The 26,382-nt window shown below is 48.9% G+C and overlaps 1 protein-coding gene across 2 annotated transcripts in view; it reads left to right on the plus strand.

Annotated features, from left to right (window-relative positions):
• The window catches only part of LOC144509142 (beta-1,4-mannosyl-glycoprotein 4-beta-N-acetylglucosaminyltransferase-like), a 36,626-nt gene extending 10,526 nt beyond the window's left edge, over positions 1-26,100 (plus strand). The window contains exons 1-2 of one of the 2 annotated variants that reach the window (XM_078237552.1): positions 4,550-4,836; positions 22,018-26,100. In XM_078237552.1, coding sequence (XP_078093678.1) covers positions 22,019-23,551 — 1,533 coding nt within the window. In that variant the 5' untranslated portion in view covers positions 4,550-4,836; position 22,018 and the 3' untranslated portion in view covers positions 23,552-26,100. Of the gene's footprint in view, positions 1-4,549; positions 4,837-22,017 lie in introns of those variants that run through there. The other variant, XM_078237551.1, reaches the window with a different exon arrangement.
• The last annotated feature ends 282 nt before the right edge of the window (positions 26,101-26,382 follow it).

Here is a 26,382-nt window from a genome sequence, read left to right on the forward strand (position 1 = left end):
AGAAAGACAAGGGCAGCAGATGCATGGGAACATCACCATCTGCAAGTTCCCCTCCAAGTCACTCACCACCCTGATTTTGGAAGCATACCGGCCATTCCTTCACTGTCGCTGGGTCAAATTCCTGGAACTTCCTCCCTAACAGCACTGGGTGTGTCTACACCACAGAGACTGCAGCGGGCTCAAGGAGGCTCAGCAGCGCTGAGGTGGGGTGGGTGGAGGTTTGGGTGAGTGGGAGATGGGTGGGGGGAGGAGTGCAAAACGGAGCGAGGGGGAGTGGGTGCAGCCTAGAAGCTGCCAAGCAATTCCTGTGATAGAAATAGAGTGCTGTTCGCTCCACTCTGCCAAGAACCACGAATTATGGGTGCCTCACGACACCTGTGGTGGTTGATAAGCTGGCAGCTCTGCAAATAACCACTTCATAACGGCCACTACTTCACTGACAGGTAGATTGTTTTCCAAACTCTCACTCCAAGTCAAATCTGTGGTTTACAATAGAACTTTCAATGCCATCGCACCTCAGACTGGTACATCAGTGAGTCTGTATGGGGTGGGGGAGAGGAGGGGGTGGCAGAGGGTGGGTGTGTTTCAGAGGGTGGTGGGGGGAATGGCAGAGTGTGTTTGTCTGTTATAGTCAAGGAAATGTCTGAGATGTGCAGTTTAACAAATGAAAAACCACAACAAATAGAATGATAGTATGTGTTGTCATTCATGTAGCTTTAAGGATGTTGTTGGGCTGTTGGAATAAATCAGTGATCGGCAACCTAGGCTAGCGAGTGGCCCTCCTTCACCTCTGTCATTTAAATTTGATTTATTATTATCACGTGTATTAGTATACAGTGAAAAGTATTGTTTCTTGCGCGCTATACAGACAAAACATACTGTTCATAGAGAAGGAAAGGAGAGAGTGCAGAATGTAGTGTTAGTCACAGCTAGGGTGTAGCGAAAGATCAACTTAATGCGAGGTAAGTCCACTCAAGTCTGGCAGCAGCAGGGGAGAAGCTGTTCTTGAGTTGGTTGGTACATACTTGCCCTCAGACTTGTATCTTTTTCCTGACGGAGGAAGGTGGAAGAGAGTATGTCCAGGGTGCGTGGGTTCCTCAATAATGTTGGCTGCTTTTCTGAGGCAGTGGGAAGTGGAGACGGGGACAATGGAGCTGGTTTGAGTGATGGACTGGGCTTTGTTCACGACCCTTTGTAGTTTCTTGCGGTCTTGGGCAGAGCAGGAGCCATACCAAGCTGTGATACAAGCAGAAAGGATGCTTTCCATGGTGCATCTGTAAAAGTTGGTGCGAGTCATTGCGGACGTGCTGAATTTCCTTAGTCTTCTGAAAAAGTAGAGGCATTGGTGGGCTTTCTTAACTATAGTGTTGGCATGGGGGGACCAGGACAGATTGGTGATCTGGGCACCTAAACTTGAAGCTGGCAACCCTTTCTACTTCATCCCCGTTGATGTAGACAGGGGCATGTTCTCCTTTACGCTTCCTGAAGTCGGTGACAATCTCCTTTTGTTTTGCTGACATTGAGGGAGAGATTATTGTTGCTGCACCTGTTCACCAGATTCTCTATCTCATTCCTGTACTCTGTCTCGTCATTGTTTGAGATCTGACCCACTACGGTGGTGTCGTCAGCAAACTTGAAAATCGAATTGGAGGGGAATTTGGCCACACAGTCATAGGTGTATAAGGAATATAGCAGGGGGCTGAGAACACAGCCTTGTAGGGCACCGGTGTTGAAGATGATCTTGGAGGAGGTGTTGTTGCCTATCCTTACTGATTGTGGTCTGTGGGTTAGGAAGTTCAGGATCCAGTCACAGAGGGAGGGGCCGAGCCCCAGGCCACGGAGTTTGGTGATGAGTTTTGTAGGAATAATGGCGTCGAAGACTGAGCTGTAGTAGATAAAATAGGTGTCCTTGTTATCTGTGTTCCAGGATTGAGTGCAGGGCCAGGGAGATGGCGTCTGCTGTGGACCTGTTGCGGCGATCGGCAAAACTGTAGTGGATCCAGGGAGGCTGGAATTGGTTCATGCCATGACTAAGCTTTCGAAGCACTTCATAATGATGGATGTTAGGTCACCGGACAATAGTGGGCCACAAGATTGAAATCAGGCTTGTTCATTAACCGTGACCCCATGAATAAGATTAAATACATTTAATACACACCAAATATTTCATAACTAGTTAGAAAAATGCTTAACCTTTTAACTGAGGGGGCAATGGCGGTCTGGAATGCGCTGCCTGTGAGGGTGGTGGAGACAGGTTGCCTCGCGTCCTTTTAAAAAGTACCTGGATGAACATTTGGCGTATAAGATTCAAGGCTATGGGCCAAGTGCTGGTAAATGGGAGTAGGTGGGAGGTCACGTTTTGGTGCAGACGTGATGGGCCGAATGGCCTCTTCTGCGCTGTATGATTCTAATGGATCTGTCAACTTCAAACGGTAAAAACAAAAGCAATATTGACACTTTGGATACAGAGGGAGCGCACGGCTCTCACAGTCAATGTTGTGGTCCTGACTTAATTTGAGTTTGTTTATTTGGTTTGACCTGAAAAGAGGGCAATCAGCACACACCTCACTTCACTCACCCTTGCTTTACAAGAGAATCACTTCAGTCACACCAGTAGGGGAAAAAACTACACGGACGGAAACCAGCAGAATGTGGCAACCCTGTGCGTGGGCAACGGTCAACAAAATGTCCCATGGGGGGGCCACACTCAGATGGGCTGGAGGTTACCCAGCGCGGGAATGAAAGGTGGAGGGGAATGATATGATGCAGCCAGCAATTAACTCTATTGGTGATCCATCTGTGACCCTGCAGAATGTGGCAGGGTCAGAGCAGCTTTTAATGTGGGCAGGACACGAAATGGAGCGGGAAGTTCAGGGAGAATTGGAGGGCAGTTAATTAATTGGGGGGGGAGAGAGGGCAAGGGGTGTGGAGCACCTCCAACAATGCAGCACTCCCTCAGTGCCGCAGGGGGAGAGGGCAAGGGGTGTGGAATTGAGAGCTTGAAACGCCAGGATGAGGATTGGCCTGAGCAGAAGTTGTGGGAGTGAAGGAGACTCTGGAGAGAAAATGACTCTAAATGGGAGAAGACCAAGTGCGAGGATTGTAGAGGTGACCCGTGGTGGCATTTGGTGCTGAACACCACTCTCTCTCTCCGGCAATTTAGACGGGTCGAGTAGCAGGGGGTGAAGCCAGGGGTTGTGGGTTCTTGTTCAGGGGCAGCGTGTCCCCACCCACCTCCAGCCCAGGGCCAGCTCTGGCTCAGTTAATAGCACGCCCACCTCCGAATCTCCTCTCTGGGTCACACTCCAGGGCCTGAGCACAGGAATCCAAGCTAATCCCCCACTGCAGCACTGAGGGAGTGCTGCGTTGTTGGAGGTGCTGCCTTTCAGATGAGGCATTAAACAGATGCTCCATCAGCCTGCCCGGTTGGATGTGAACGATACTGTCAGGAGCAGGTCCGAGGCTGAGAATTCTGTGACTAGTAACTCACCTCCTGACCTCCGAAAGCCTGTCCACCACTTACAAAGCACAAGGCAGGAGTGTGATCGGTATATTCCCCACAACTCTTAAGCCCAATACCATCCAGCACAAAGCAGCCCGCTTGATCGGCACCCCATCCAACATCTTAAACATGCTCTCCCTCCATAGCACTGCTGCCTCGCAGCGCCAGGGAGCCGGGTTTGATTCCGGGCTTGGTCTGTGCGGAGTCTGCACATTCTCCCCGTGTCTGCGTGGGTTTCCTCCGGGTGCTCCGGTTTCTTCCCACAGTTCGAAAGACGTGCTGGTTAGGGTGCAGTGGCCGTGCTAAATTCTCCCTTGGTGTACCCGAACAGGTGCCGGAGTGTGGCGACTAGGGGAATTTCACAGTAACTTCATTGCAGTGTTAATGTAAGCCGACTTGTGACACTATAGTAAACATTGAAAAGTGGCAGCCATGTGCACCATCTATAAGAGGCACTGTAGAAACTCGCCAAGGTTCCTTTGACAGCATCTTCCAAACCCACCATTTAATAGGAAAAGGGCAGCAGATACTTGGGAACACCAGTGCCTGCAAGTTCCCCTCCAAGCCACTCGTCATCCTGACTTGGGAAATATATTGCCACTCCTTCAGTGTCACTGGGTCAAACTCCTAGAATTCCCTCGAACAGCACTGTGGGTGTACCTCTGGCATGTGGACTGCAGCAGTTCAAGAAGGCAGCTTGCCACCACCTTCTCGAGGGCAATTGGGGATAGATGATAAATGCTCACCTAGTCAGCAATGCCTCCGTCCCGTGAGAGAATTAAAAAAAAAAACTGGTTGTAAAGTTTATTTATTACAGTAGGCTTACATTAACACTGCAATGAAGTTACTGTGAAAATCCCCTAGTCGCCACACTCCGGCACCTGTTCGGGTACACTGAGGGAGAATTTAGTACGGCCAATGCACCCTAACCCGTACGTCTTTCGGACTGTGGGAGGAAACCCACGCAGACACGGGAGGAGAATGTGCAGACTCTGCACAGACAGTGACCTAACCCAGGTCCTTGGCACTGACGCAGCAGTGCTAACCACTACCACTATGCTGTCCAAACAGGATGAATGTGGTAAATAGGTGTTTGAGAGTGGGGCTTCGTGTTCAGTGTAAACTTGATCAGCTGCCCAGACTGATTCACCTCTGCTTCAGTGAGCTGTGTCTGAGGTTCAGAGTTGCTTGTGCAGACGGAATGGGTTCTGGAACCATTCGAGCCGGTGTGGTTTCCCTATCTTCAGCAAGCAGACTTGTACAGCCGGAGTTCCTATAACTGCCAAAACCGCCAGAGCCAGCCGAGAGTTGGAATGCTTGGAAGAAAAGATAAGGTGGAGTAGGAGCTGGTGCAAAGTCTGCCGACTTGTATTGTGGGGTGGGCTGAACACCTTCTGCAGATTGGACAAGTGTTGCAGTGAGTTACTGCTGACACTTCCAAGTGAGGACTGTGCACAGAGCTGCACCAGTGAGGCCTGTTGCTGGGGGAGGGAAGGGGTTAAAAAAAATTAACTTCCCTTTTTAAAAATATTTCAACATCCTGAGGTTGGATTTGCATTTACAGATATTAAGTGTGACCATGTTTCTGTTACACTGCCTCTTCAGCAGTACAGGTGCCGCAGTGGTTAGTGCTGCTGCCTCACGGTGCCAGGGACCTGGGTTCGATTCCTTGCTTGGGTCACTGTCTAAACTTGCGGAGTCCGCACGTTCTCCCTGTGTCTGCGTGGGTTTCCTCCCACAGTCCGAAAGACGTGCTGGTTAGGGTGCATTGGCCATGCTAAATTCTCCCTCGGTGTACCCGAACAGGCAGCGGAGCGTGGCGACTAGGGGATTTTCACAGTAACTTCATTGCAGTGTTAATGTAAGCCTACTTGTGACGCTAATATAAAAAAAAACTAAACCCCTCATCCAATTCCTTGCTGGGGCTTTACGTTGTGGCTTAATAATGTCTCCCTCTTTAACAAGAGATCTCTTTCACCTTGGCCCTGCTTGCTTGCCTGCCTTGTCTTGTGTTTGGGGGATTTCTCTTCATTCCTGTCTTTGCAGCCTGGCTTGTGTTGCAGGAGTGAATCAATCTGGGCACACTGTGCCCTTGTTTGGAGTTGACTTTTCCAGGGTATCTGGTCTCTCTGACTGAATCGGAGCAAGAGTGAGGGGTGTAATGTGAGGATGATGAGACACAGAATGTGAAAGCGGGCATTGTGCACGAACTCTGCACTGCGCCAATAACTCTCTCAAAACACTGAATGAACAATAGCCGGAATCTTTGCTTCTCTGACGAAAGATTTCTGTTTTTTTTTTTTTGCTTCCTTTTACTGGAATTTGCTACAGGCTGATATGGAGGCTGATTATTCCTCATTCATTGGCTGCTGCCTTTCTGGGATCCATCGTTGCCTCTTTTTTTTTCTCTCAAATTCATGGCGGCACAGTGGTTAGCACTGCTGCCTCTCAGCGCCAGGGACCTGGGTTCGATTCCCAGCTTGGGCCACTGTCTGTGCGGAGTCTGCACGTTCTCCCTGTGTGGGACTGCTCGATTTTCATCGCTAGGCACAACCTGCCTCCTGGAGGAGTTTTTCGCTTACTTAGCACTTTCATATCTAAGTGCTTTTAATGAAGCCACTCTGGTACCAAGAGCAAAGTCCCACTAAAAGCACAGAGCTAAATTTAGCAGTTAGGCTGTTTTAGTGATGGCGGGTTTTTTTCTGTTTTTTAAACCCAGGCTGAGCTCCAACCTAGCACCAACAAGTGATGGTTAGCAATTCCTGCTTCCAACAAGAACAGATCCCAGCGGCCATCCCATCCTGGCAACAAACGAGAGAAGATTCCTAAAAAAAACTCCCCCCAAGGCCATGAATTTTGTCGCAGCCAGATAGCTGTCTAACAAGCTTTTTTTTTTAAAAGCAAAATACTGCAGGTGCTGGAAATCTGAAATGAACACAGAACAGGCGGCACGGTGGCACAGTGGTCAGCACAGCTGCCTCACAGCATCAGGGACCCAGGTTCCATTCCCGGTGTGGGTCACTGCCCATGCGGATTCTGCACGTTCTTCCCCCGTGTCTGCGTGAGTTTCCTCCGGTTTCCTCCCACAGTCCAAAGGTGTGCAGATTAGGTTGGTCGGCCGTGCTAAATTGCCCCTCGAGTGTCAGGGGGATAAGCAGGGTAAATAGGAGGGGTTACGGGGATGGGGCCTGGGTGGGATTGTAGTCGGTGCAGACTCGATGGGCCGAATGGCCTCCTTCTGTACTGTAAGGATTCTAAAATGCTGGATAAACTCAGCAGTTCTGGCGGCATCTGTTTGCGGGGGGAGGAACAGTTTTGACTCTGTCCCCAGTCTGAAGAAAGAGTCGTATGGACCTGAAGCGTTAAATCTTGTTTCTCTCCCCACAGATGCTGCCAGACCTGCTAAGTTGTTTTTTTTCAGCATTAATGATCTTTTACTTCAACCTGATTCATCCTTTTTTTTCTGGTTGCCTCGACTTTCTCCATCCGTGGTGTTCAGCTTCCATTATTGTCCCTCCTTTGCCCAACCGCTTTCAACCCTTTTCCAGCTCCCCGTTCTCTGTTGCACTCTCTTTCTGCGGCACTGTCCACAATGGGTTCAATTCTGGCAAATCCCAGCTGATGGAGACATATGTCCACTCCAGAATTCATCCAAATGTCCCAGGAATCTCAACCTTTCTGCCTGTCCCATCTCCATAAAGCTGCATTTGTATAGTGAAGTTAACATCGTTTAAGTTAAACTAAATTTGACACTGAGCGACAGAAGGAGATGTTGAGGTAGATGACAGATTCTTCAAAGTGGTTTTAAGGAGCTTAATGTCTTGAGGCAAGCGGCAGAGAAATTTCCGGAAGGAATTCCTTGACCGCAGAAGGCACAGCCCTAGTGGCGGAACAACAGAAATCTGGGGGGTTGGAGGAGATGACCGAGATGGGGAGGGCAAAGGAGGGATTTGAACAGGTGTGGCTGGCGCAGGAGTCAGTGTAGGTCAGTGGTGGACAGATGGAATGTGGTTGAGTTAGAATATGGGCAGCAGAGGGTGAGAAGCGGGCAGCTGAAGGTAAAGTGTGTATGGCATTTCACTGGGTGCAACTCCGATTATTCGCCTTGAAGTTCTGCTCTTCAATCTAATCTCCCCCCACCTCCATCCAACTTTTCTCAACCTCAAAGGAGCTTTCAAGGTGTTGTCTTAGTTTTAATAAGAACATAAGAAATAGGAGCAGGAGTAGGCCATCTAGCCCCTCAAGCCTGCTCTGCCATTCAATAAGATCATGGCTGATCTGATAGTGGGTTCAGTTCCACTTACCCGCCTGCTCCCCATAACCCTTAATTCCCTTAATGGTTAAAAATCTATCTATCTGTGACTTAAACACATTTAACGAGGTAGCCTCTACTGCTTCACTGGGCAGAGAATTCCAAAGATTCACTTTCAGTGCCGTTGGGGAGGGAGTTCTAGGATTTTGACCCAATGACTGTGAAAGAACGAAATTATAGTTTCAAGTCATGATGGTGAGTGGCTTGGAGAGGAACTTTCAGTGGGTGATGTTCCCATCCGTCTGTTGCCCTTGTTCTTCCAGGTGGTAGAGGTGACAGGTTTGGAAGGTGCTGCCAAAGGAGCTTTGGTAGTTCCTGCAGTGCCACTTATAGATGGCGCACACGTCTGCCACTGTGTGTCGGTGGTGGAGGAAGTGGATGGCACCTCATCCCACAAACAATCAAGCGAGCTGCTTTGTCCTGGATGGTGTTGAGCATCTTGGGTGCTGTTGGAACCACAATCATCCAAGCAAGTGGGGAGTATTCCGTCATGCTCCTGACTTGTAGATGGTGGACAGGCTTTAGGGAGTCAAGAGGTGAGTTATTTGCCCAGGATTCCTGGTCTGACTCGCTCTGGTAGCCACCATATTTATACGGCTGGTCCAGTTGAATTTTTGGTCAATGGTAACCCCCTCGGATTTTGATAGTTGGGGATTCAGTGATGATGATGTCGAGGGGCAATGGTTAGATTCTCTCTAGTTTTTGCCCGGCACTTGTGTGGCACGAATGTTACTTGTCACTTAGCAGCTCAAGCCTAAATGTTGTCCAGGTCCTGCTGCAGATGGGCAAGGACTGCTTCTGTATCTGAGCAGTTTCCAATCTACTAAATATTATGCAGTCATTAGTGAACATCCCCACTTTTGACTGTGTTGGAGAGTAGGCCATTGAGGCAGCTGAAGATGGCTGGGCCTAGGACACAATTGTTAACCTGGTAGCAGCGAGACAAACTCTTGGCCACCGATTCAAGGCAAACTGTCTTCCACTAATGCTGGCCTGCGTTGTTGTCTCTCTGCTAAATCCTCACTGTGGGTAGCTTCAGGCTGAATGAGGATGGTGTTGCTTTTGGACCTTCTCTGACCCTCCCTTTTGTTTTTTGACCGGAATGGATCACGGTACTTACCGTAACCTTCACCTGTTTGTATTCCAGCTCTTGAGGCACATGTCACTTGGTCAGTATCCCACTAAATTGAGATAGCAGCTATAATCTTTGCTCAGTGGGCTGTCTGGCGTGGGCCTTGAACCTACAACCATCAATGCCAGCCTGCTAATACTCTCCTGTTACTGACTCTCTGACTAAAATTACGATGAACGGAATGGAATCTTGAGAAAATGGAGCTGGAACCGGTTTCCGCAGTTGGTGTTCACACCAGCAGTGGAGAAATGGGCCAAATAACCTCTTGTGCTGCCCTTGAGTCTGAATTAGTGTTGGGATCTTCAGTAAAAAGAACAAGAATGTTGAGGGACTTGTTCCAGGTTACGATGCTGAGCGTGGTTTTAGGGGAATTTCACAGTAACTTCATTGCAGTGTTAATGTAAGCCTTACTTGTGACTAATAAATAAACTTTTTAACTTTTTATAACACCTTGGCTACCTCCCAGTGGTACATAGTGTGTTTATAAGTGGGAGGTTTGTGAGCGAAATATGAGGTGAGTTAGAAACATAGGGTTTAGGAGCAGGACATGTTTAGGGCGGCATGGTAGCACAGTGGCTAGCACTGCTGCTTCACAGCTCCAGGGACCTGGGTTCGATTCCTGGCTTGGGTCACTGTCTGTGTGGAGTTTGCACATTCTCCTCGTGTCTGCGTGGGTTTCATAGAATCATAGAAACCCTACAGTGTAGAAAGAGGCCATTCGGCCCATCGAGTCTACACCGACCACAATCCCACCCAGGCCCTACCCCCATATTCCTACATATTTACCCGCTAATCTACCCATCTCAAGACACCTAAGGGGCAATTTTAGCATAGCCAATCAACCTAACCCGCACATCTTTGGACTGTGGGAGGAAACCGGAGCACCCGGAGGAAACCCACGCAGACACGAGGAGAATGTGCAAACTCCACACAGACAGTGACCCGAGCCGGGAATCGAACCCAGCTCCCTGGAGCTGTGAAGCAGCAGTGCTAACCACTGCTACCGTGCTGCCCGGGTGCTCCGGTTTCCTCCGGGTGCTCCGGTTTCCTCCCACAGTCCAAAGATGTGCGGGTTAGGTTGATTGGCCAGGTTAAAAATTGCCCCTTAGAATCCTGAGATGCGTAGGTTAGAGGGATTAGCGGGTAAATATGTGGGGGTAGGGCCTGGGTGGGATTGTGGTTGGTGCAGACTCGATGGGCCGAATGGCCTCCTTCTGCACTGTATGATTTCTATGATTAAATTTCTATGATAGGTCTTAGAAATAAGGGACAAGATTTTCCCGGCTCGCTATGCTGGTTGAGTAGTGGGGCAGGAAATTTAAGCGGGAGATCCAAACTGGGAATCATCATCCGGCCAGTCGACATCTTCCCCAGGTCTGTGGTGACGTTCACGAGGGGTCATAGGTTCAAGGTGAAGGGGGGGAGGTTTAACACTGATATCAGAAGGGCATATTTTACACAGAGGGTGCTGGGAGCCTGGAATGTGCTGCCATGCAAGGTAGTGGAGGTGGGCACACTGGGAACGTTTAAGACTTAGCCACACGAATGGAGGGATACAAAAGAATGGTCTAGTTTGGACCAGGGAGCGGTGCAGGCTTGGAGGGCCGAAGGCCTTGTTCCTATGCTGTATTGTTCTTTGTTCCCAGGCCATTTTTTCCTAACACAATGAGCCTCGCGCTGTGCTTTGATTTTAATTTAATATTGTCACGTATTAGTATACAGTCAAAAGTATTGTTTCTTGCGTGCTATACTAACAAAGCATACCGTTCATAGAAGGAAAGGAGAGGGTTCAGAATGTAGTGTTACAGTCATAGCTAGGATGTTGGGAAAGATCAATTTAATATAAAGTAGGTCCATTCAAAAGCAGGGAAGAAGCTGTTCTTGAGTCGGTTGGTACGTGATCTTAGACTTTTGTATCTTTTTCCAGGTGGAAGAGAGTATGCCCGGGGTGCATGGGGTCCTTGATTATGCTGGCTGCTTTTCCAAGGCAGCGGGAAGTGTAGACAGAGTCAATGGATGGGAGGCTGGTTTGCGTGATGGATTGGGCTACGTTCACGACCCTTTGTAGTTTCTTGCGGTCTTGGGCAGAGCAGGAGCCATTACCAAGCTGCGATACATCCAGAAAGGATGTTTTCTATGGTGCATCTGTAAAAGTTGGTGAGAGTCGTAGCAAACATGCCATATTTCCTTGGCCTCCTGAGAAAGTAGAGGCATTGGTGGGCTTTCTTAACTATAGCATTGGTGTGGAGGGACCAGGGGAGGTTGTTAGTGAAATGGACATCTAGAAACTTGAAGCTCTCTGCCGTTTCCACTTCATCCCTGTTGATGTAGACAGGATGTGAAGATGCCGGCGTTGAACTGGGATAAACACGGTAAGAAGTCTCAACACCAGGTTAAAGTCCAACAGGTTTATTTGGTAGCACAAGCCACTAGCTTTTGGAGCGCTGTCCCTTCATCAGGTGAAGGATGTAGATGTAGACAGATCAGATGTAGACAGGGGCATGTTCTCCACTACACTTCCTGAAGTCAGTGACAATCTCCTTCATCTTGTTGACATTGAGGGAGAGATTATTGTTGTTGCACCAGTTCACCAGGTTCTCTCTCATTCCTGTGCTCTGTCTCGTCATTGTTTGAGATCCAACACACTCCAGTGGTGTCATCAGCAAATTTGAAAATCGAATTGGAGGGGAATTTGGCCACACAGGTGTAGGTGTATAAGGAGTGTCGTAAGGGGCTGAGAACACAGCCTTGAGTACAGGGATGAGATAGAGAATCTGGTGAACTGGTGCGGCAACAATAATCTCTCCCTCAATGTCAACAAAACGAAGGAGATTGTCATCGACTTCAGGAAGTGTAAAGGAGAACATGCCCCTGTCTACATCAACAGGGATGAAGTAGAAAGGATCGAGAGCTTTCAAGTGTGTAGGTGTCCAGATCTCTTTCCTGCACCCACCCCCCCATGCTGACACTATAGTTAAGAAAGCCCACCAACGCCTCTACTTTCTCAGAAGATAAGGAAATTTGGTATGTCAGCTATAACTCTCCAACCTTTACAGATGCACCATAGAAAGCATTCTTTCTGGTTGTATCACAGCTTGGTATTGCTTAAGCTCTGCCCAAGGCCGCAACGAACTACAAAAGGTCATGAATGTAGCCCAGTCCATCACGCAAACCAGCCTCCCATCCATTGACTCTGTCTACACTTTCCGCTGCCTCAGCAAAGCAGCCAGTATAATTAAGGACCCCACGCACCCCGGACATTCTCTCTTCCGTCGGGAAAAAGATACAAAAGTCTGAGGTCATGTACCAACTGACTCGAGAACCGCTTCTTCCCTGCTGCCATCAGACTTTTGAATGGACTTGCCTTGCATTAAGTTGATCTTTCTCTACACCCGAGCTATGACTGTAACATTACATTCTGAACCCTCTCGTTTCCTTCTCTATGAACGGTAAGCTTTGTCTGTATAGCGTGCAAGAAACAACACTTTTCAGTGTATGTTAATACATGTGACAATAAATCAAATCCAATTGTGGGGCACCGGTTCTCGCGTGAGGCTGATTACTATATTAATTTCCTCATTTAAATCTATGTAGCGAGCCCAGGGCAGCATCGTCCGGGCTCACTTATGTTTGGAGTCGCTGAGACATGCACCATTTCATTGTAATGACAAAATGTAGCTGAGTGTTTGAAGAGGAGGAGGATATACAAGGCAGTGCATACGTGGGGAGAGAAATTAGTTGTATTTTGCTGTGGGTAGGATGATGAGGCAAATTCACAATCTACTTCAGTGGGGATTGACCCCTGGTGCTGTTAATGTTAATCTGATCCAGAAGCTAGCTACCTATCCAACTGAGCTAACCAGTCCCCCTCTCCTTAGCTCTGAAGAAGAGCCACTCTTTCCACAGATATTGTCAGGCCAGCTGACTTTTTCCCCTAGCATCTGCAGTGTCTTTGGCAAAAGGTTCAAATTTTCTTTTATTCATTCGTGGGACATGGGTGTTGCTGGCTGGCCAGCATTTATTGCCCATCCCTAGTTGCACGGATAATCTGACTAGTTTTAAGAAGGGTTTTGGGACCCGGTTTCCCCAGTTAGCGTTCACACCAATTGTTAGGACGGCTGAGTGGTCTAAGGTGCCAGACTCGGAGTGTGATTCCTTGCCTGGTGAATTTTCATCCCTTTCTAGGGGCATGGGTTCAAATTCTAGTCCTGACATTTCCCTTTTAGGGACGGCACAGTGGTTAGCATTGCTGCCTCTCAGTGCCAGGAACCCGGGTTCGATTCCCGGCTCGGGTCCCTGTGTACAGAGTTTGCACGTTCTCCCCGTGTCCTCCAGGTGCTCTACTTTACTCTCTCTGTTCAAAAGATGTGCTGGGGTGGCACGGTAGCACAGTGGTTAGCGTTGCTGCCTCACAGCGCCAGGAACCTGGGTTCGATTCCCGGCTCGGGTCACTGTCTGTGTGGAGTTTGCACATTCTCCCCATGTCTGCGTGGGTTTCCTCCGGGTGCTCCGGTTTCCTCCCACAGTCTGAAAGACGTGCTGGTTAAGTGCAGTGACCCAAACAGGCGCCGGAACAAAGAACAATGCAGCACAGGAACAGGCCCTTCGGCCCTCCAAGCCCGCGCCGCTCCCTGGTCCTCCCACAGTCCAAAGATGTGCGGGTTAGGTTGATTGGCCAGGTTAAAAATTGCCCCTTAGAGTCCTGGGATGCGTAGGTTAGAGGGATTAGTGGGTAAAATATGTGGGGGTAGGGCCTGGGTGGGATTGTGGTCGGTGCAGAGTCGATGGGCCGAATGGCCTCCTTCTGCACTGTAGGGTTTCTATGATTTCTATGGTCCAAACTAGACCATTCTTTTGTATCCCTCCATTCCCACTCCATTCATATGGCTGTCTAGATAAGTCTTAAACGTTCCCAGTGTGTCCGCCTCTACCACCTTGCCTGGCAGCACATTCCAGGCCCCCACCACCCTCTGTGTAAAATATGTCCTTCTGATATCTGTGTTAAACCTCCCCCCCCCCCCCCCCCCCCCCTCACCTTGAACCTTTGACCGCTCGTGAACGTCACCACCGACCTGGGGAAAAGCTTCCCACCGTTCACCCTATCTATGCCTTTCATAATTTTATACACCTGTAATGTAGCAACCAGGGGAATTTCGCAATAAATTAATTGCAATGTTAATGTAAGCCTACTTGTGACTAATAAATAAACTTTACCTTAACTTTTGCATTGGCCATGCTAAATTCTCCCTCAGTGTACCCGAACAGGCGCCGGTGTGGCGACTAGGGGATTTTCACAGTAACTTAATTACGGTGTTAATGTAAGCCTACTTGTGACATTAATAAATGAAAACCAGCAGGGGTGCATTGGGCTGAATGGCCTTTTGCACTGCCCTTGAGTCTGTATTAGTGACTAGATGATCTTCAGAAGGGAGAACAAGAAGGTCTAAACTTGTTCCTTGTTGCAATGATGTGTGTGGTTTTATAACACCCTGGCTCCCTTCCCATATTTTAAAATGTGGCTTTGAGTATTATTGGCTAATTAAGAAACAATGGACGGTTAGCAGTCAGGTTTTGTGTTAAGATGATCACTTGTGCTCGGCAGAGCGTATACCAGTTCTGTTAGCTTCCACATCCATGGGTGTAGATCAAAAGTGCTTGCCGGAGTGGATGAATTCTCTGCATTCCTCTTTTCTCCCCCTCTATAGGGAGATTCTGAGACTAATATTAGTCTTTCGCCAATAAGAAGGATTGAGAGAATTGGCAGCGAGGTGTGACACTTGCAGATTTTTAATACCAGCGGAACATGCAAAATGTGGGTGTGCGCGCTGCGCCTGTCTGTTTGTACCAACAGTAAGAAGTGTCTCAACACCAGGTTAAAGTCCAACAGGTTTGTACCAAGTACAGCAGATAACTCCTGGTGTCGACCAGCTGTGATATTGACAGTGAAATAGCATCCAATAGGCAGCCTGTAAGGTAAGATTTGTTCTTAACCTGTAGCTTGCCCTACGGTCTTTATTGTAGACCTGTTGATGTGTTGGAACCTTCGTAGTTGCTGCTGGCTTTGACTCCATCTGTTTTGATCCCACTGCTATTTATACAACGTGTTCCAGCCTTCTGTTTATCACTCTGCCCTGCTTTCTATCAGGGAGGTGACTCCTGCCCCGTCACCTGGTTATTAAACAGCTGTAATACGAACGTGGGGCGGAAGCTTGAAAGTAGTGTACAGGATGTGTAGAAATTGGAATTCAGGAAGGGTTCGTGTGATGACTGTTAACTCACCATTAATCTTCCAGCTCTAATCTGCGCCAAAACCCTTGCTCCCGAGTTGCCTGAATCTGAGTTTTCTGCTTTGTCTGGGTTTCCCTTGGTGTCCTGTTTCGGGGATGAGGATTAAACTCGCTGACTTGCTGAGCAAGATCTACTGGAGGTAACTGCTGGGTGCAAGCAGAGGGAGAGCCAAGCCAAGCGCTGCTTTGAGCCTGGTCCCTGGAGTGTGGCATTTGCAGCACAATGTGGCAGAATCCGTGGGAATTATGCTGGGCAAGATCTGCTGCTGCTGAAATACTCTGAGCATTTATTTTTGCATTTCCGAAAACACTCCTGGGGTGTGTTTGTGCTTTTTTAGTCTTGATGCAAATGAGAAAAACTGTGTTTAATTTTTAAGATCTAATAGCGTTGCAATTAGTAAATAGCCAGAACCAGCAGTGTACCCAAAATGAATTCACGAAGTGAAATTGAAGAACTTGGTGGTTTCTGTGTGCAGGGCTTGGTAAGGTCATGAAATTGCAGCTATAGTTTTCCAAAGCGTGCTCCACTCAGAATTTGTACCATTTTTTTTTTAGATTAGAAAATTGCAAATGTAACACCGTTTAGTTGAGAGCGAGAGATGGCAGGAAGTTGAGGTTGATGCCTAGTATCTGGAGCAATATTTATTTTTGGAATCTCCTAAAGGCAAGATAACCAAGAAACTTGAGCTGGTAAAGAGAAGCCATCCTGGATTTGTAAAGGGGACTGAGATCTAATGAGCCTTATGGAATTATAGAAATTGACTAAAGTAGTCGGGGAACGTCAAGGGTTGTAGTTTGTTTTAGATTTCAGAAGGCATTCTGGAAGATTCCACATAAGAGACTGTTAGCTGAAACACAATGAATTACAGGCAAATTGTTGCCAAGTTTAGAGATTTAAGTTTTTTGTTTTAAGTGGTAAAGCAGTATTGTTATGGACAGGAGAACGGGGCAGAACTGAACTTTATTCTCTTGCTAGAAGCAAGAGCTGTGTCTTGTTTTGAAATAGGCTGTGGCTCGTAGCCCTTGGTTTGTGTCGATTTAAATTTTAAAGTAACTGAGCAAACGCTCTTGGGATTTTAGGGATGGAAGTTTAGTTTATTCATACATTCAAACCTCGATCATATGCGCGCGTGCGCACATGCACATCTTTCGGTCTGTGGGAGGAAACTGGAGCATCCGGAGGAAACCCAGGCAGACATGGGGAGAACTCTTGACCACTCAGTCATTGGTGGCACAGTGGTTAGCACTGCTGCCTCAGTGCCAGGGACCTGGGTTCAATTCCTGGCTTGAGTGACTGCCTGTGTGGAATTTGCATAGTCCCCCAATATCAGTGTGGATTTCCTCCAGAGATGTACAGGTTAGGTGGATTGGCTGTGCTAAATCGCTACTTTAGTGTCCCAAGGTGTGTAGGTTAGATGGATTAGCCATGGGAAATGTGTGGGGTTATGGGGATAGGGCTTGAGAAAGATACTAAGCTACTCTGTCAGGGAGTCGGTGCAGACCCAATGGGCTGTATGGCCTCTGCACTGTCGGGATTGTATGAAATTGCCTGGTTTAAATTTCAAGCGATGTTTGGCAGTTAACAGTCAGTCGCTATCAACTGATGCAATCTGTGGCAATGCCTCTATCAATCAGGATTCACTTGCCAATGAATCAGCACTCTGCTTATGAATTTGTTGATTTCCTTTACATTCTGAATGCACGATAAAAAACTTAGACAGAATTTGAATTCTATATTACCTCCAACTATTTGTATAAAGCACTTTCACAATGGTCACTTAAGTCATGTGACTTTGCTCCTCCACAATGATTTCATAAAGGGATGTTTATCTGGGTCTGGCTTTTGTTTTGTGACTTGTGCCCCAATCATTAGCCTCTTGGAAAAAGTCATTAATCGTTGTGATGACCCTGTTTCACGTAGCTTTTGTCTTGGTAGACCATTTGACTTTAAGGGATAAACTTGTAAAGCTATAAATGATGCACAGTGGTTAGCACTGCTGCCTCACAGCGCCAGAGACCCAGGTTCAATTCTGGCCTCGGGTGACTGTCTTTGAAGTTTGCATGTTCTCCCCGTGTCTGCGTGGGTTTCCTCCAGGTGCTCCGGTTTCCTCCCACAGTTGAAAGATGTGTGGGTTAGGTTGATTGGCCGTGCTAAATTGCCTCTTCGTATCAGGGGAATAGCAGAGTAAATACGTGGGGTTATGGGGATAGGGCCTGGGTGGAATTGCTGTCGGTGCAGGCTTGACAGGCCGAATAGTCTCCTTCAGCACTGTAGGAATGCTATGTTTCTAAATTATCGTACTTTTTAGGCCTTAATATTCCCAGGATTCTGTGAGCAACATGTCTCTACTATCCATATAATCCTTTAGTAGTCACCTTACAACTCCAAGGGAAAAACCCTTCTTCAAACACAGGTTGGCACTCCTGCCTCAGTGCCAGAGACCTGGGTTTCATTCTGGCCTCAGGTCACTCTGTCTGTGTGTGTGTGTGTGAAATGGGGTTTCCTCCAAATGCTCTAATTTCCTCCCACAGTCCAGAGATCACAGAATCCTTACAGTGCAGAAGGAGGCCATTCAGCCCATCGAGTCTGCACCAACAACAATCCCACCCAGCCCTATCCCCATAATGCCACATATTTACCCTGTTAATCCTCTGACACTAGGGGCAATTTAGCATGGCCGATCAACCTAACCCCCACACATCTTTGGACTGTGGGAGGAAACCGGAGCACCCGGAGGAAACCCACGCAGACACGGGGAGAATGTGCAAACTCCACACCGACGTGGAGGCAGTAGTGCTAACCACTGCCACCGAGAAAGTCAATGTTGGCTCGCAACAAACAGAATCCATTGGCCTTGTTGCCAATTGCATAGCTGACTGCAAAGGCATTAAGGCTCTGCTGGGATTTGAACCCAGGATCTACCTATCTCTTTACTAGGCAGCCATTTTAACCATCTAAGTCACAGAACCTGATGAGATGTGCAGGTTAGATGAATTGGCCATGTTAAATTGTCCCTTGGTGTCCGAAAGATGTCTAGGTTAGGTGTATTAGCCATGGGAAACACTCCTGGTTTCGTGATGTGGAAGATGCTGGCGTTGGACTGGGGTAAGCACAGTAAGAAGTCTCACAACACCAGGTTAAAGTCAAACCGGTTTATTTGGTAGCATGAGCTTTCGGAGCGCTGCTCCTTCATCAGGTGAGTCCGGGGATAGGGCCTGGGTGCGATGCTCTTTGAGAGTCTGAGCAGACTCGATGGGCCGGATGGCCCTTCTCTGCACTAGGGATTCTGTGAAATACCATGTAATGGGAGTGTGAAGTAATCCCAGCAAGGTACCAAAGGCAAGTTCAATTGTCTATCTGTAATCAGCAGATATTTGCCAGACCCAATTAGGGAGGAGTATTGAGCCAAGGCAAATAGATTAGAGTTGAGGTCTATTTACTCATTGATGAGGTGTCAGTGTTACTGACGAGGCCAGTGTTTGGGTGTGTCTTTAAACCTTTTAAGGCAGGAACAGACTTGGCAGCAAAGCTTTGCAGCCAATCAAAGTTTTATTGAGGCAAAGTCGGGGCAAGTTTATTAAGTTCTTGCACGACTATGTCAATAAACTTGAGTGTTGGTGATTTGCAGATTAACGCACACAGGTATGGACGGCCGTGCTTGCAAAAATGGTTTCTGTCACAGCTTTGGTCCTTTGTCTCTGCGTCTGTAGTGTAGTCTTATTTTGTTGTCTCTCTGGATGGCCTTTCTCTCTTCTCTCTCTCTCTCTCTCTCTCTCTCCTTCTCCCCACAAGCTCTATTCTGGCTGTTATCCATTTAATCGCGTGCCTCACCCCATCACCGTGGTCATCTTCAGCCCGAGCTGTGGTTGGTTGGTTGGGTCCGGGCAGAATGGCCATCAAGGTAATGACTGGACTGCCAGAAAGCACAAGATGAGGAGGGTTGTGGGGGAGGGGGAAACCACAGTGAGGGGGGGAGAGGATTGGGGAGGGGGTTAAGCGGTTGGTGGGAGATGGGGGTGAGGTGGGGGAGGAGGGCAATTTTGGATAGTATTTGCATTTAGTTTCAAGCTTTGGACTTATCAAAGACCATGTACCCTGATATAATTGGTTATTTATTCTGCTTTTCATGCCTTGTTGTCAATGGAACGTATACTTCCTATCATTCCCTGAAATCTTCAATAAGATTCAGCTGCTTTTTTTCTAACCAGTGCCCCCCTAATGAATTCTTCATTTAGCCACGTTCCTCCTGATGTGGGAGTCGAGCCGCCCAGGCTCTGATCTCAAACCCTCCAAGACCAGGAATTGGGAGCAAGAGTCAGTAATTCAGCCCTTTGAGCCCGCTCCGTCATTCTATATGACCGTGGCTGATCTCCATCTCATCCTGACTCCGTTTCCCTGCCTTTCCCCCGTAGCCCTTTATCCCGCTTTTGATCAAATATCTATCCATCTCTTTCTTGAATCCATTGATTCTGCATCCACTGCACTCTGGGGCAGTGAGTTCCGTAGATTCACAACCCTCTGTGAGAAGTAGCTTATCTCTGTCTTGAACCTCCTGCCCCCCCCCCCCCCCCCCCCCCCTCTCTTACTCTGCAACTATGACCTCTTGTTCTGGACTGTTCTCGAAGGAGGAACATTTGGTTAACATTTACTTTATCAATCCTGTTGAGTATTTTTTTATGTACCTCCATCAAATCCCCCCTCATTCTTCTATACTCCAGCAAGTACAGGCATAACCATCTGAATTTCTACAGCACCTTTAATGTTGTAAAACATCCTAAGGTATTTCACTGAACAAAAGAGCCTAGTTGACTAAAGGCTGATGATCAAAACCTCATTCCACGGGGAGGAGGGAAGGATTGAGAGGTTACAGATCCATCTTGTTCCGAGGTCAACGCGTTCCCTGGCCAAAAACAGAAAATGCTGGAAAATCTCAGCAGGTCTGACAGCATCTGCGGAGAGCGAATAGAACCAATGTTTTGAGACAGGACAAGAGTCATCCAGACTCAAAACATTGGTTCTATTCGCTCTCCGCAGATGCTGTCAGACCTGCTGAGATTTTCCAGCATTTTCTGTTTCTGTTGCTGATGCCAGCAGCCGCAGTATTTTGCTTTTCTCTTGGTGTTCCCTGGCCTGTCTGTGGAATTTAGTGGCTGTACTAATTATTAATCATGATTTAACGATGGTTCTCTCGCCTCCCTGGGGAAGGTTGTGATGTCCCATATGCCCCGTTTTTGGTGATGAGCTGGGAATTCTCCCAGGTGGTGAGGGATATTTTCACCCAGTGTTAGTAACTGACTAATTGACAATCTTGTTTTGTGGGATCTTGCTGTGCATGTTATGTCCACCACATCACTACGCCATGGCAGTGGCTGTAAAAGCGGTTTGTGCTGTGAAAGGTACCATAACATATGGGAGCAGAATTAGCCCGTTTGGCCCATCGAGCCTGCTCTGCCATTCAATCGTGGCTGATATGATTCTCATCCCTATTTTTCTGCCTTCTTCCCGTATCCCCTGATCCCCCTATTGATCAAGAACCTATCTATCTCTGTCGTAAAGACACTCAATGACCTGGCCTCCACAGCCCTCTATGGCAATGAATTCCACAGATTCACCACCCTCTGGCTGATGAAATTCCTCCTCCTTGGTTTTAAAGGAGCGTCCCTTCACTCTGAGGTTGTGTCCTTGAGTTCTAGTCCCTCCCACCAGTGGAAACATCCTTTCCACGTGCACTCTATCCAGGCCTCTCAGTATTCTGTAAGTTTCAATAAGATCCTTCCCACCACCCCCCCCCCCCTTTTTTTTTGGGTAGCACAGTGGTTAGCACTGCTGCTTCACAGCTCCAGAGACCTGGGTTCGATTCCCGGCTTGGGTCACTGTCTGTGTGGAGTTTGCACATTCTCCTTGTGTCTGCGTGGGTTTCCTCCGGGTGCTCCGGTTTCCTCCCACAGTCCAAAGGTGTGCGGGTTAGGTTGATTGGCCATGCTAAAATTGCCCTTTAGTGTCCTGAGATGCGTAGGTTAGAGGGATTAGCAGGTAAATATGTAGGGATATGGGGGTAGGGCCTGGGTGGGATTGTGGTCGGCGCAGACACGATGGGCCGAATGGCCTCTTTCTGTGCTGTAGGGATTCTATGATTCATCCTTCTAACCTTTGTCGAGTATAGACGCAGACTCCTCAACCGCTCCTCATGTGACAAACCCTTCATTCCTGGGATCATTCTTATGACCCTCCTCTGGACCCCCTCCAAGGCCAGCACATCCATCCTTGGGTATGGGGCCCAAAACTGCTCACAATATTCCAAATGGGGTCTGACCGGAGCCTTATACAGGCTCAGCAGTACATCCCTGCTCTTGTATTCTAGGCCTCTAGAAATGAATTCTAACATTGATTTTTGCCTTCCTAAATGCCAGCTGAACCCGCATGTTAACCTTGAGAAAGTCCTGAACCAGGACTCCAAAGTTCCTTTGTGCTTCAGATTTCTGAAGCCTTTCCCCATTTAGAAAATAGTATTTTCCTCTATTCTTCCTACCAAAGTGCATAACCTCACACTTTTCCACATTGTATTCCATCTGCCACTACTTTGCCCACTCTCCTAACCTGCCCAAGTCCTTCTGCAACCCTCCCCCCGCTTCCTCTACATATCTTTGCATCATCTGCAAATTTAACAACCATGCCCTCAGTTCCTCCTTCCAGATCATTAATGTATATGTTGAAAAGTTGCCTTGGAAACACAGTTCTTGGTGGGTTTTTAATTGCTGTTGTTTTCTGTTCTCTCCGGCTCAGGATGAAGATGCGGCGTCACCGTGTGATTCTGGTACTGTGTATGGCAGGACTTTGTCTCATCTCCTTCATGCACTTCCTCAAAGCCCTGTCCTACATCACATTTTCCCGCGAGCTGTCTGCCTTCAGCCCTTCCCTCCGCTCCATCTTCGTCGACTCGCAGTTCTTTTGGAAGCCGAACGTGGTGGAGGACATGAACACTGGCGGCCTCGGGCTTCAGATCACTCCCAAGGCCCAGAGTGCAGGCCGAACGCCCTTGCACCGAGCCCTGTTTGAGCTGAAAGATGACGAGGCCAAGTATTTCATGCAGACCAAGGCTGGGGCCATTTGTTTCAAGCATGGAACCAAGATGGCGGCCGCGACCGTGGAGGGGGCACAGGACTGGGGCCGCAGCACCGTGGATAAGCAGCTGGCGCAGAAGGTGGCGAGCCGGGGGTGGAGTGGAAGGCCGCGACGCCGCTGGGTTGGGTGCCCTTGCCTCCCAGGCTGGCACGGGCCTTACTGCGGGGTGCCCACCATGGTCCAGTATTCCAATCTGCCGACCAAGGAGCGCCTGAGCCCGCGGGCGGTGTCCCGCAGGGTCATCAACGCCGTTAACATCAACCACGAGTTTGACCTGCTGGACGTCCGGTTCCGCGAGCTGGGTGACGTGGTGGACGTTTTCATCATCTGTGAGTCCAACTTCACCGCCTTCGGGGAGCCCAAGCCCCTGAAGTTTGTCGAGATGCTCCTGAACGGGACCTACGCCTACCTGGGCCGCAAGGTCCTGTACGTTTTCCTGGACCACTTCCCCAGCGGCGGGAGGCAGGACGGCTGGATCGCCGACGATTACCTGCGCACCTTTCTGACCCAGAACGGGATGAGCCGCATCGTTGACCTCCGGGACGATGACATCTTCCTGATCAACGACGCGGACGAGATCCCCGCTCACGATGGCGTGCTCTTCCTCAAACTCTTCGACGGTTGGACTGAACCCTTTGCCTTCCATCTGCGCAAGTCGCTGTACGGTTTTTTCTGGAAGCAGCCAGGGAGCCTGGAGGTGGTGTCCGGCTGCACTGTGGCCATGCTCTTCATGGTGTACAACGGCGATGGGATCAAGCTGCGGCGAAGGGAGTACTACTTGATGCCAAACTTCCGGCAGTACGAGAACAGCACCGGGCACATCCTGGTGCCTTGGGCGGTGGGCAGCCCCCTCCACTTTGCCGGCTGGCACTGCTCCTGGTGCTTTAAGCCGGAGGGCATTCGCTACAAGCTGCTGTCTGCGCAGAACGGGGACTTCCCCCGCTGGGGGAATTACCAAGAGAAAAGGGAACTGAGCTACATCCGCGAGTTGATCCAGACGGGGGGCTGGTTTGACGGCACGGAGCAGGATTACCCCCCGGCGGACCCCAAGGAGCACATGTACGCTCCCAAATACCTGCTGCAAAACTTTGACAAGTACCGGTACATACTGGAGAATCCGTATCGGAAAGAGAGCTGGGGCCAGGGAGCTGTGAAAGCCGCCGAGGTTTACAATCAGACTGGGAGGATTACATAGTGGCAGTGAGAGCTACGCCAGAGGGCCCGTGTGACTGTGCAGCATCTACTGTCTGGGATTGTACCACTACTGGGACTTCTCACGCGCGGTGTTCGAGTCCACATCGACACCAGCGCCAAATCCCTTCATCACATTCCCCACCTTTTTGATTTTTTTTTTGTTCTCCCCAGAATTCTCAGCGTGGGGCAAAGCTGGTTTCGATTCAGATTCCAATTAAGATTTCTTTCGAGTACTAAACTCACTCCTCTTCTCTTCCCTGCCTCCTAAGGAGTTGTGTGAATGAAGTGCAGTGCACTGTGATAGGTAACCACTGTCCCTGAGCGAAGGCCACCGTGAGTCTCGGGTGGACTGACTCAAAACTTGGCCCCTCGTGAAATGTGACACGGAATCAAAATGTTTGTTTGTGAATACAATTTGCTACTGGGTCCAGAACGGGGAATGAAACACTAGCCGGGGAGGTGGAGGCCTTTTACCATTTAAAAGAAACCTACTTCCTGGTCAAAGGGGATGTAACGCTTACTGATTTAAACACTTACTGATTCATTAAAACCTGTGAAACTCTGCCCCTGACACGAGGGAGGATAGAGAAATGCAAACTGTTTGCCACCTGAGTGCTCTGTGCCTGCTGTCCCTGTGCCAGGTGGGGGCACCCTCGGGATCTGTAGAGGATATAAGGGACTGACCAGTCTTCCTGAACACACGCTTTTTCACCCTGAGATGGAGTGGGCCAGCCCTGGAGAGATGCCCCTCCTTGCTGAGAGCAAGCGGGGAGCATCATGATAACATCAGCGGTCAGATAGTTTCAGATTTCCGCTACATTTCCAGTTGAAGCTATTGCTGTCATCGCAAGGAAGGATGAGTGGTGCCCCCCCTCTCATCACCCAAATCCCAGGCCCCCCCCGAGTCCAGCCTTTGATCAGTCGGGGGGGGGGGGGGGGCCTGGGTGTGGTTAGAGGCGGCAGGTAGGCTGTGACCCAGTGGCCATCTCGCTGGACAGTGTGGGTGGGCCTGGGCAAGGTGGTGAGCAGAACCCCTTGGTGATGTTCCCCAGTGGCTGGCACTGAGTGCAGGAGAGGGTACAATAGCACTGGAACCAGACTGGGAGCTCAGCCGCAGGGAGGGAATCTAGAAGGCTCCCTTCTTTGGTAAATTATTTAAAAGTTAAACTCTCGCTGCCCTGGGGCAGCGGGAAATGTTGAAACGGAGTTGGCAAATTTCCATTTGCTGAAAGCACTGGTTCTCTGGATTTTGTCTGTTTTGGGGAGTTTTTGGAAATGTTTGAAGCCAAGGCCTGACTTTTGGCTGTATCAGGGAGATTGGCTTCTTGTGTCACTGAGTATCTCCTCCTCTTCTGTGTAATGTCTTCAAGATTTGAAGTTTCTGTGAAACTCTTTTTTTTAAATTATTGTTTTGGAGTTAACCACTTGTGTTCAGTTCAGTGCAGTGATGCGGATCCTGGGGTGTCCATCGCTCCTGCAGCAATAGGCTCCGCGCTGGAGGGATCAACCACTGACCTTACCCCCCTTTCCCACCCCCCCAGTTCATGCCGCACTGACCCATCAGCTGGTTGGTGTTCACACCTTTTTGAATACACTGGATCTCAAACGTCAGATCACTGAATGGCGGAGAGTTGTTTGGCTGAGTTACCAGCACTGGGCGGGGTGCACACCTAGTGATCACCCTGCTTCTCGTCTGCTTATAAGGGACTCTTCCTAAAGCTTGTCAGCTGGAAGTCAGAGGAAGCTCTGTGTCATAAGGGGTTGCGGGGGTGCACTCATTCCAACAAGGAACTCTCCCCTCTGATCAGCTCCTGAAGCTTCGCTGACTCAAGTTCACTGATGGCCTTGTGGCAGATCAGCTGTGGGTGGCCTCACCGCCTGCAGCCTTGGTTTCCCAGGCAGCTTGAAATAAACACTTGTACCAAATAGGAAAACCAACCTGGCCGTCTAACTCTGACTGGAGTGATGCCCAGAGTCGGTGCCCCAGGACTGCCCGTTGTTGCAGTCCAATGAACTGTCCAACTTGGCAGCTCGGAAGATATGGAGGGAATTCTCCCAGGGCAGCTCCCGTAGATGCATAGTGTGGTTAACAGCATCGAGCTGCTCGGTATCTGCCGCGGGGGTGGGGGAATGGCCAGCTACTCCACACGTGTGTGTGCGTGCACACCCTTGCCCAGGCAGTCCCTCACGGGTGAGGAATCCATCGCAATCGCGGGTTCAGATTCAGTGGGTGCAGAACCCTCACTGTTACAGCCACAAACACGAGGTGGGGACTGAATCCTAACTGTACCATTTAATTAAAACAGAATAACATTTGCTTTAAACATTTACCAACACGTTTAATTAAATTGTATGTAGCAAGCTGTTTGTCCAAGCTTCATTCATGTTACAGGCTTGTGTGGCTGGGCTGGGGTTGTGGGGAGAATGCGGCAGAAACTGCCTTCCTTCCAGGCTGTGGTTAGCTACCTGCAAACTGGTGCGTTTCAATCTCACTTCTCTCCTCCGAGCAGCGAATCCAGGCTCTGAACCAAGGAGGTGATTGATGGCCTTGTGGTATTATCGCCAGACTATTAATCCAGAAACTCAGCTAATGTTCTGAGGACCCGGGTTCGAATCCCGCCATGGCAGCTGGTGGAGTTTGAATTCAATTTTTAAAAAAAAATAAAAATTTGGAATTAAGAATCTACTGATGACCGTGAAACCATTGTCGATTGTCGGAAAAACCCATCTGGTTCACGAATGTCCTTTTTTGGGGAAAGAAATCTGCTGTCCTTACCTGGTCTGGCCTACATGTGACTCTAGAGCAATGTGGTTGACTCTCAACTGCCCTCT

This window comes from Mustelus asterias, chromosome 21, assembly GCF_964213995.1.
Source record: "Mustelus asterias chromosome 21, sMusAst1.hap1.1, whole genome shotgun sequence".
In the NCBI taxonomy this organism is placed as follows: Eukaryota; Metazoa; Chordata; class Chondrichthyes; order Carcharhiniformes; family Triakidae; genus Mustelus; species Mustelus asterias.